Source organism: Mercenaria mercenaria, chromosome 9, assembly GCF_021730395.1.
Source record: "Mercenaria mercenaria strain notata chromosome 9, MADL_Memer_1, whole genome shotgun sequence".
NCBI classification, from domain to species: Eukaryota; Metazoa; Mollusca; class Bivalvia; order Venerida; family Veneridae; genus Mercenaria; species Mercenaria mercenaria.
Window position 1 is genome coordinate 70,289,942 of NC_069369.1, and position 12,589 is coordinate 70,302,530.

Consider the following 12,589-nt stretch of genomic DNA (forward strand, 5'->3'; position numbering starts at 1 on the left):
AATATTAACATACAGGACTTCTGATGGTGGTGTGGAGTTTTCTCTCGAATATTAACAATACAAGACTTCTGATGGTGGTGTAGAGTTTTCTCTCGAATATTAACAGTACAAGACTTCTAATGGTGATGTGGAGTTTTCTCTCGAATATTAACAGTACAAGACTTCTAATGGTGATGTGGAGTTTTCTCTCGAATATTAACAGTACAAGACTTCTAATGGTGATGTGGAGTTTTCTCTCGAATATTAACAACACAAGACTTCTAATGGTGATGTGGAGTTTTCTCTCGAATATTAACAGTACAAGATTTCTAATGGTGGTGTGGAGTTTTCTCTCGAATATTAACAGTACAGGACTTCTAATGGTGGTATGGAGTTTTCTAATGGTGGTGTGGAGTTTTCTCTCGAGTATTAACAATACAGGACTTCTAATGGTGGTGTGATGTTTTCTCTTGAGTGTTAACAATACAAGACTTCTAATGGTAGTATGGAGCTTTCTCTTGAGTATTAACAATACAAGAATTCTAACGGTAGTGTGGAGATTTCTTTTAAAACAGTGCAGAACTTCTTACAGTAGTTTAAAGACATACTAGTTTACTATAAAAATAAGAGTTTGATATGTACCAGACACATTATCAAAGTATCTTATAAATGAAATCAACTTGTTTCACCCAAGAAAGGTCCCACTGGGTATCTTAAGTCTCTTTAAGAATGTCTGACCTTAGTGTCAAAATTTTGAAGAGGATCAGCAAAGCATACAACAGGAGACTGATCACTGATCATTACTGCCAAATTTGGTTCATCAAGTAGTTTAAGAAGAACCAATCCCCTGTGAAGCTTTTATATTCCTGTTTTTCCAATCTGTCTTTCCAATCTTTTCACAATTTGAAAATTTTTAATGATACAGTTATTATTAAAAATGACACCGTCTTGTCTTGTATTGATTTGCAACACATCATATAAATGACATCTTGAGCTTGATAAAATTTGCATCAATATTTCCATAAATGTGTATGTGGACAATTTTCATATGCTACATTTCCCAAGGTGGAATGCTGTTACAAATGAGTTACATTTACCAACATGCACTTTCACAATTTCCTTCATATTTATGTGCAGAAGTGTAGATAAATCACAACATGCTTATGTTTTGCCTGTATATTGGAACAAGATTCATTTACTTCAGGTGAAAATGAGGCAAATAAAACGTATGATTAAGGAATAGTTTCAAAATATGATACACTAAAATGTTATACCAGTACAAACAACTTCCCACATAATAAGAAATTGCGACATACCATTTTCTGTCAAATCGTAAGGGAGATCATTCTCCTTGCTTTGTGACAGAACATAATACTTCAGACATACCATCTCCTGTCTAAACTTAACGGAGAACATTCCCTTGCCTGGGAATTGAACAAATCAAATCGTGAAGGAGAATATTCCCTTGCCTGGGGAATTAACGAATCAAATCGTGAAGGAGAATATTCCCTTGCCTGGAGATTGAACAAATCAAATCATGAAGGAGAATATTCCCTTGCCTGGGGACATAAAAAATACTCCAGACATACCATCTTCTGTCAAATCCTAATGGAGAACGTTCTCCTTGCCTTGGGATTGAACAAATACTTCAGACGTACTGCCTTTCTGTACCGCTTTCTATCAAATCATAACGGAGAACGTTCGCCTTGCCTGTAAACTTTTTATTGACAGTAGTCGTGCTCGGATAAGTGATCTGATAGACATATGAAATTTGTGAAACAATACAGGACTTGTATTAATGTAAATTTTAAATAACCCAAACGTTTCCTCACCATTACCGCATGATAGAGTTAAAACCATTTTGAAGTGAGCAGCTCACATTAATTGCTGTCTGAATCTTTATAACACGTTCCCCCCCCCCCCCCCCCCCCCCCCTTTTTTTTATTTTGGGGGGTTTTTTTTGTTATAATGACACAATTATAGGTCATATGGCAACTTTCAGCTCTGATGGTGGAGGAAGACCCCAAGGTGCCTCTATGTGCATAGTTTCATCACAGGAAGGCGCCTGGGTAGAACCACCGACCTTCCGTAACCCAGCAGGATGGCTTCCTCACGTGAAGGATTAAACGCCCTGAGCAAGGCTCAAAACCATTATCTGTATGAGGCAAATCATACAGAATACACTACTGTAGCCACTTGGCCAAGTAAGCCCCCAATTAATATCAGACTTCATTAGGTGTTATATTAGGTAAAAGGCAATAAACAAAAACCGGAAGAGGTTGGGTTTTTTTTTTTATATCTCAGACTGTATGTAATACTTCCGATAAACTAACATTACGTCAAAGATGCAAAGACTTTAGAGTAATCTGAATTAAGAACACTAACTCAGAGATGGCAGGCTGGATGTCTTTTATAAGTTTTCAAGCATTAACAAAATAATGCTATTTACAGTATATGCTATTCGTAAGTATAACAAAAAGAGAATAGAAAAACACCATACATGTGACCCTAGCTTAGCCCCTGTTTCTCTTCTGAGGGCCCCTCTCTCAACCCTTTGACCTGTGAAATGTAATGACAAAACATGTTTAATATAAATTTTTATAATATCTAAACTATGCCTGCAGCTTAGAAATAAATTAAGACATTCAATATTAGAACATTTTTTTTTGTCTAACCACATGTTATCTGTTTTACAAATGAACTGATTAACAATTTCTTTTCTGATAGAGACTATTACATTCTTTCTATCATCAATTATCAATTTATATCACATCTGACGTGCAGCAAAAATTTCCTAATACAAAGAATTGAAGAAAGAAGCCTTAACAAGAGCTGTCGGATGACAGCGCGCTCGACTATTCGAAGAATTGATTGAAGAATGGGGTCAAAATATTTCCATAGTTTTTCAGACTAAACAAAAAAATGGATTAAACAAAAAATGTTCCTGTATTTGTGGATTTCGATTAGTCTTGCACTAACTGGCAATGTGTGACCATGATGGCAAATATGTTAAGTTATATGTCTGGCAAAACATGGACTTATATGAAAAATTTAACTAATTTCCAAGTCCAAAAAGGGCCATAATTCAGTCAAAATAGTTGACAGAGTTATGTACTCTTGCCTACAGATGGAAATCATGTTGATAAACTAGTGTTAAAAGTTTCAAAGCCACAGTTCAAATAGTTTTGACAAAACGCTGACTTGTTAAAAAAAACTGAACAAATTTCAAAGTCCAAAAAGGGCAATAATTCAGTCAAAATAGTTGTCAGAGTTATGTACTCTTGCCTACAGATGGAAATCATAATGATAAACAAGTGCTTAAAGTTTAAAAGCCAAAATGTCAAATAGTCTTGACAAAACATGGACATATATAAAACAAAACCAATTTCCAAGTTCAAAAAGGGCCATAATTCAGCCAAAAAAGACGAGAGAGTTACGTACTCTTGCCTATTGATAGAGACTATTATACTGAACAAGATATAAAAGTTTCAAAGCCATATGTCAAACACTTTACACAAAATATAAACTGGTACGAAAAACTTAACCAAGATTTCTAAGTCAAAAGGGGCCATAATTCAGACAAAATGCTTGATGGAGTTATGTACTCTTGCCTACAACTGGACATTGTGATGAAAAAGAAGTGTTGAAAGTTTCAAAGCTTTATCTCAAAAGACTTTGTCGAAATGTGGACTGGTACGAAAAACTTAACCAAGATTTCTAAGTCAAAAAGGGGCCATAATTCAACCAAAATGCTTGATGGAGTTATGTACTCTTGCCTACATCTGGACATGGTGATGGTAAACAAGTGTTGAAAGTTTCAAAGCTTTTTCTCACAAGACTTTGTCAAAATGTGGACTGGTACGAAAAACTTAACCAGGGTGTGACGCCGGCGCCGTGGTGAGTAGGATAGCTCTACTTATTCTTCGAATAGTCGAGCTAAAAAGGTATAATGAAAAGTGTAATGAAAGTTCAACCTTTCTACAATGCTTTCTAACGTCTTGATACGTCAGCTGTTTTACCTGAGAAATGGAAAAATAACATCCTGTCACAACATTAAAGCAACTGGCTCATAGATTTTAAGGTAAAAAAAAAAGAAAGTTCTCAGAATAAAGCTACTTGCTCATATATTTGTACTGGAAAAAAAGACATTATCTCTGAACTATTAAGGTAAATGGTAAAAGACCTTTTATGTTTATCTTCCTCACAAATAAATACTATTTTCAACTTATTCCTGTATAATAAAATACCTTATTTCAGAAGACACAGCAGCAGAGCTATGCCTCTAAATATTGAACAAATCAACCCACGTATAAAAATTTCATATTCGTTTTACATAAAAATCTAAATGCTGAAAAAGAAAATTTCAAACTATATGTGACAAAGTAGCTTTAATGACTATTGAGTTGTCCAATAAAGTAAGATCAGAGAAACCATTTTAAAGCAGGAGACAGAAAGAACAGAACCCAAAGAAACTAATCTCTGCAACTCATCAAACAAGCAAGCTGTAAAGTTGACATCTGTAAGTTGATACATTAATTCTGGATTTTTTTTTTTTTTATCTTGCTTTGGTATGGAACATTTAAACTGCGTTGAGCAAAAAAACAGGCTATCTCCATATAGAACTTGCTCAAACTGATTTTGATAATAACATGAAAATTACTAAATATAGCAATTTCCATTTTAATGGTGTATTTCATGAAAACAAACATTTGAGCCATGCCATGAGAAAACCAACATAGTGGGTTTGCGACCAGCATGGATCCAGACCAGCCTGCGCATCCGTGCAGTCTGGTCAGGATCCATGCTGTTCGCTTTTAAAGTCTATTGGAATTGGAGAAACTGTTAGCGAACAGCACGGATCCTGACCAGACTGCACAGATGCGCAGGCTGGTCTGGATCCATGCTGGTCGCAAACCCACTATGTTGGTTTTCTCATGGCGCCACTCATTTTATCACAGACTTGCATTGTTAAAAAAAATGGGGGCTGAATACTTATATAAATTCTATGTACACCCTAGACATAAATCTGGAGGCTCCTTTGGGCCTTTAAGTAACTTCAAACAATACTTAAAACACAATTTTTCTACGTAAGACTTTTTCATTTGAACATATTTTACATTAGGTTCTACCGTATCTGCAGGAAAAACGGATAGAGCCATTTTTATGCAACAGGCTAATTTACTTAAGAAAATCTTGATTGCAAAATACACAAATCAAAATAGCAAACAAAGTAATCTGATACTGTCAAGCGGTGCAACACTTTCAATGATTTATTACCAAAAACCCTGTAAATTATTGATACACAACTGACAACTCTTAATAGATACTGAAAAAACCCAAACAAAGTCAGATATTTGACACCTTTCCATTGATAGCTGTTCTTCAAACTTAAAATCTATGCATCCATTATAATCCGAATCAGAAAAACTGCAAACATAATGGTCAATATTCAGGCCGTATTTTTTAGTTTTAGGATAGAGGCTGACGAGTGTTTTCACAATACTATATCTATATATATATATATAGTATATATATATTACTATACCTAACATCCATGAAATAATGGGTACTTTATTATACTTCAAACCATGGTAAAAAAGTTCCAGTCTGGGGATTACAATTCATCATCTTATATTGATAAAGACCCAGTCTGACTAACTGATCTCCAGTCCAACAACATTCATCTCCAGTACGAATAACATTGACCTCCCCATAGACACATCATTCTAAACTGGTACATCATGAAAATTTATACGACATGAAAGTCCCAACAAAGTGCAAAATGTCCTTTTCATATAGATGATGTATACCAAGTTTCATTCCAGCCGAGAGTCGAGTACACAAGAATGTGCCACAGACTGACAGACAGTTCAGTTCAAACACTACATGCCTCTCTGGCATAAGAATTATTAAACATTTTTTGTAATTTTATTCCAAAATATGGTCAGACACGTGTAGCACATTGACAAATTTGGTAAAATATTAGCTGCCGTAAGTTGTTTTAAACAAGAGTAACGCTTTGTGGGTGCAGACGCTCATCTGATTTTTTTATCTCAGTATAATATTTTCTAAGTCCAAAAGGAGCCATAATTCTTGCAAAAAGCAGGATGGAGTTATGTTTCTTGCTGTACACAGTCAGCTTTTGACGGTGAACAAGTGTTGCAAGTTTTAAAGCAATAGCTTTGATAGTTTTGTAGAAAGGCTGACCTAAACACAAAACTTAACCAGGCAACACCAATGCTGCCGCCGATCAAGTGATGACAATAACTCATCATTTTTTTTTTTCAAACAAGAGCTGTCTCCATAGAATGACACATGCCCCCGATGGCACTTTGAATGAATAGTTATGGCCGATGTTAGAGTTTAGGACCTTTGACCTACGGACATGGGTCTTGCGCGCGACATGTCATCTTACTGTGCCACACATTCATGCGTAGTTATTTTAAAATCCATGCATGAATGACAAAGATATGGACCGGACATGCCCATCATTGCACTATCATGAAATATGACCTTTAACGTCTAAGTGTGGCCTTGACTTTTGAGCTACGGACCTGGGTCTTGCGCGCAACACGTCGTCTTACTGTGGTACACATTCATGCCCAATAATTATAAAATCCATGCATGAATGACAAAGATATGGACCGGACACGCCCATCAATGCACTACCATGAAATATGACCTTTAACGTCTAAGTGTGACCTTGACCTTTGAGCTACAGAAATGGGTCTTGCGTGCGACACGTCGTCTTACTGTGCCACACATTTATGCGTGGTTACCTGAAAATCCATCCTTGGATGACAAAGATATGGACCGGACACGCCCATCAATGCACTATCATGAAAAATGACCTTTAATGTCTAAGTGTGACCTTGACCTTTGAGCTACGGACCTGGGTCTTGCACGCGACACGTCGTCTTTCTGTGGTACACATTCATGCCAAGTTATTTGAAAATCCATCCATGGATGAAAAAGATATGGACCGGACACGAAAATTGCGGACAAACCGACAGACGGTTCAAAAACTATATGCCTCCCTTTGGGGGGCATAAAAATCAGACAGACTTGTGAATGACAGTGATGTTAAAAAATATTTCAATAAACAAACTTCAATATAATCTTTTCACAAACACAGACCTTGGAAATTACATACACCACACAAAAATTTCCATTTTATTTCAAGCCAGCCATCATTTTACTCAAAGCCAGTCATATGTATGATTGAAGTTAATGGAAGAAAAACCAGCATCAAGAGATCAAAAGAAGAAATACTGAGAGAGAAAAAGGATGCATTTACTGACACGAAAATTGAAATGTCTGGAACCATTGTTGTTACTACATAGTTCACTGATTCTGTGGCAATATTTTTTTGCCAATATGTCTTTTGAATTTCGTAAGACTCAAATGTAAGTTATATGTCACTCTACAGGCCTCTTGTAAGAATTTAGATGTCTATCTATGACAAAGAATTCAATACTTTATTTTCATACGGGATGAACACCAGACTGAACTTAACTGTATCAATAAAAAAATGTTGCATTTTGAATGGAAGTGCCAAACTGTCACAATATACATCTGTCACCGCAAATTACTTTACTACTAATTGTGAATTTCCGGTCATAACTCAAGCATGAAAAAGACTATCTGGTCACTGAAACTGGCCAAGAAAAAACAACCATAAACAGTCTAAGTTTAGTGAACACAAGATAAGAACTGCCTAAGTTATTAAGTGGACACTGCCAATTTTAAGTAAATTAAGGGAAGAATGGCTTCAAATATTCCACCGGCTATCAAATTTGAACCTGATTTATGTGCCAAATTTGGTAAACACTGGATAAGAACTGTTCAAGTTAAAAAGTGAACAACTTTGCTGGATGCCCTACAAATGCTTGCTGCCATAGGTGTGGGTGGGGGATGGGGGAATGCCATTTATCTAAACTTTATTTTATTTCCAAATTTTATTATTATATATCTGTCTATAAAATAAATGAACTTTTGATTCCCTTTATAAATAGGGTGGGTGGGGGAGAGCTATTAGGGAGGAGTTTTAACACAGGGATATATTATGGGATCCGGACAAAATCCCCTGCGGACAAAACCCCCTTCCCTCATTTTTGCATAGGCGGACAAAACCCCCTTCGTGTTTTTTACAAGAAGGACAAAACCCCCTTTGCTGAATTTTACAAGGAGGACAAAACCCCCTTCACATTTTTTTACAAGGAGGACAAAAACCCCTTTGCTTTTTATAAGGATTCAAAAGGGAAAACATCATAATACACTTTAGGATTTATCATTTTATTTATAGAAAAAGATGTCTTGAAGATAATTATAATTAACGATTATAACATGGATAATTGATGTACTTACTCTGTTATATACAATTATTACAGTTTGTTCCATAATGACTTTGAGATTAATCAGACTATACATATACAATTATTTATAGTTTGTAGAAATAAGTGTGAAATATCTCTTAATTAATTGACATGTTAATTTGTTAATTGTATGTTTTTTCTCACTGAACTGTTCATTAAAGTAAATTGTTAAATAACTCTCAGATAGTTTGATTAATTAAATATTATTATATAATTTGCCCTTTTTATTCTAGATGAAGGGGTTTTTGTCCTCCCTGTAAAAAACGTGGTGGGTTTTGTCCTCCTTGAAAAAAGTGCGAAGGGGGTTTTGTCCTCCTTGTAAAAAACATGAAGGGTGTTTTGTCCGCCTATGCGAAAATGAGCAAAGGGGGTTTTGTCCGAAGGGGATTTTGTCCTACACTCATATATTATAGCAGGCTGTAGGATCCTAATCAAACCTTTTAATATTCAGGCACAGGTGAGCACCAAGGTATAATCATCAACAGTCTGCTAACTTCCTCTCAAGGAAGAATTCTACATAAGCTGGGGTCAAGATATTAATTGCAAGTTGGTGGCCTGAACCCATTAAATTTTGGTTTGTAAGGATATGACATTGCAAATCTGATGAAAGTACTATGAGCTAGGTCCCTCACAACAATTTTTTTTCTAATTACCTTGAAATTACTAAATGTAATAGAATTGTAACTAAACTAATTTCAGTAATAATGTCAGATTTACACTCAGGAAATATTTATAACAGTAATTTCATAACCTGAATGAAATGCAGAACAGTTATTAGTCTGTCGAAAAGTAATTTAATATAATCAAATTAGCGAAATTGTCCAATCTGGAGGTAGTACACTGACGGCAATTATCCCGCAAGTATCACAGATTTTCTCATCTTTCTGCTAATTTTACTGTATCTAGATACTGTGATTACATTTTATTAGTTCCAATAATCCCTCTTCTTTTCTATCATCTTTTTTTTTATCTGTTACTATTATAATGCATAGGATTGGATGTAAATAGGAAATGCACAATGGGTAGACGAAAACTAATCAATTTTGGATGACGCTACATTGCCTTCTATTGCAATGTATATTAATTCAACTAAGTGGTCGGATAGGACCATGTGGTTTTTTATATCAAAGAATATTGCTAGATAGAAGCACAACGCTCTACTGCATTTCTACATAATCTTTTTTTAAATCGTTGTCGATATTCATATGTTTATGTGATTATATCCCTTCTCAATGAAAGTGTGTAAAGTCTTCAAGACTCATTTACAGGGGGGGGGGGGGGGGGGTAAAACCAAGCTTTTTTTTTACATGGAGACATATTATCATAATATCAGCTGTAAATAAAAGTTCCATTTTGTCACCAAACTTCTTGAATGACTGCCTAATTGATTACTATTCAGCCAACATAACAGGAGATTACACTGTCTTGTGCAATATAAAGGTTTTTTCGAGAGAAAAAAAATAGTGGTTATTGAGACGCCGGCAAATGAAATGTTTCTGCAATACATCACTGGGTGCTTTTCTATTATTAATATGCCATCAACGCATTATTTTGAGAGCCAATCAATTTTCATCATGGCAGAATCCCGCTACGACTGGGCTTAAAAGTAAAGCATTCCAGGCATTTGCACGCAAAAATAATGCAATCTTCATAATTGGCTAGCGATATAGGGGGATAGCGATATGAATTCATTGATTTGTGTACGGCCCATACTTCATCATATATTCCTGCCCATCATAAACTGACTGGCACTCATTAAAGTTTCACATCTCTATGCTACCTTATACACCATACCAATTGATAACTGTCCCCTGGGACCAGAAATGATTCCAAATGATGCCACAGGAGCTCCGCTGAATCAAATATACAATAACTGTCTCTATTCTCAACGAAGTAATAGGTAACAGACGATGCTCTGGGGAAATATCACCAAGTTCTGTTCAAACTGTTTGTTTGTACATGGTGGCCTTCGGCAACACTTTTCTCTTCATTTCATGTCTGTGCTTTCATCGAAATACCACGTTTTATGTACATGAAACGTTTCAACATAAAAGAAATCTATTAGGGGGACACAAGATATTTCATAGCAAACACTTGGAAAAATTTCTTCTGAAGCAAAATCGCAAAATAATAAGGAACATAATTTCCAAGTTCCATAAAATATGATTTTCATGATATGTATCGAGCAAAATATACATATATCATGTGTGCAATAAATATATCATAATAATGGTAGAAACAAAAAACTTTTGCGTGTTCACTTGTCATAACAGGAAGTTTATACCCATCTATATCTGTAACACAAAAGTGCATTGACTACGCTGCACAACGCACATTACACAGTGTACCAGATAATTGCACCACAGAGTCCGTACACGTCTTAAATTTACAGTTTCTGCTGCAATGAACAAGAAAATGTTGGACCAACACAAGATTAATTAAAGATACCATTTTCAGGGTTTAATACAAAATCTGATTTATCAGCCAAGAGGGTATACTAATCTCAAAATTCATCACCTTCATTCAAAAATGTTTTTTGTTTTTTTTTTTTTAGGATGAATTTCCTGTGGTTTTCTAGCAATCTAATTTTTCCTAGGACTGCCATTAAACTGTGTTCTTATCAAAAAAGCATACACAGTTCACTACAAAAATAAAAATTTCAGAAATAAGCACATCCCAATGGTTATACAAAATGTTAACATTTTAATTTGACTTTCTAACCTAGTTTTGTTTCAGAAGTTGTTTTTTTTTATCTGATCAACTCACTACAAGAACTGGATGCAGTGGACACTTGGATGCTTCTTATTTGTAATACATAGACTCACAATGCAAAACCTGCCTTCATAAAGCCAAGCTGATAACCAACTGAGATGATTTCATATATCAGTCACAAGGGTAAAACCTGCAAACATCCAATTTAGGAGAAGCCACAATGAAACAAACAAGTGTTTCCAAACAAACTGAACCTTTCTGAATCAGCACACAAAAGCTACACTAACAGTTCAACACTTAAAAATGCCTGAACTGAAGTTACAGAACCACTTGGTTAAATATCACCCAAAACCTGCAAAAATGTTCATCGAGTATGGTCTGAAATGCCACTTAGTTACGTGAAAGTCCACTTTGCCTTACTGAAACTTCTCACTACATTAGGGCAATACATAAGGACAAAATTTTCATTCAATCTGGCAAAGCTGGAACATTAAATCATCATCAGACTGCCATATTTGGCAAAACCCAGTGTTTGGATCATATTTTCACTAGTACCTGTATCACACCTTTTTTTCTTCTTGACTGGCAATGGCACATATATTTTGTCTGAAACACTCTTCTCGTTATCTTCAATTTATAATCAACTGGCAACCTTAGTTAGTTAACAGCATATTACAGTATAAATGAGCTGCTCTCTCTCCAATCTGAATATATCAATGTTCCTTATCTGTGCTGAAAATTTATGCTGAAAACTTAGGATTTTTCCAACAATCTCTAAATGTTCTTTATCTGAGCTGAAAATTTAGGTTCTTCCAACCTCTAAATTATTACAGACTGCTACATATTTGTGTTGAAACATTTAGATTTTTCTATCAATCTCGAAAATTTAGGTTCTTCCAACCTCTAAATTATTACAGACTGCTACATATTTGTGTTGAAACATTTAGATTTTTCTATCAATCTCGAACTGACACTGTTTTTATCTGTGCTGAGACATTTAGGCTGTTCCATCAAATTCTAAATGAGACCACTCCATATGTGTTCTGAATCATTTAGGTTCTTCCTTTAAGCTATATATCACCTTTAAGAACTGCAGGGAAGCTCAGTTGAGGCAGGTCTTTAAATCTGTTAAATACCTTTTTATGGTTTGGTTCGGTTTTTATAGAAATACAGTCCTGAAAACCACAGCCTTACCCATGTTGCTGCTTACTTCTAAAGCAACGTTCAAACCTTTTTCAAACAGACTTTGAATGTCGTTATCAAAATACTTACGAAATTTCACCAAATACTTGGAAGGCACCTTTGAGTTGATGGGTTTCAATATCTGGGCTTAAATCACCAACAAATATGTGGAAATGCTCTGAAATATAAAATAACACATAGCATCAGCTAGTAGCGGAGGCTAAGAGATTTCTTTCAACAGTTTAATTACAAAATGGGTACTAAACTAACTGTTTGAAGCATCTGTGTTTGTGCAAATGAATATGACTGATTAAATCAGCAAATAGAGTACAACAATAATT

General features: G+C 35.2%; 1 protein-coding gene across 1 annotated transcript in view; it reads right to left on the minus strand.

Moving 5' to 3' along the window:
• Positions 1 to 12,589, minus strand: part of LOC123547404 (nucleolysin TIAR-like) — a 164,406-nt gene that overhangs the window by 40,376 nt on the left and 111,441 nt on the right. Inside the window, exon 7 of the mRNA XM_053550641.1 lies at positions 12,339 to 12,426. Within this exon, the coding sequence (XP_053406616.1) occupies positions 12,339 to 12,426 (88 nt within the window). The remainder of the gene's footprint in view (positions 1 to 12,338; positions 12,427 to 12,589) is intronic.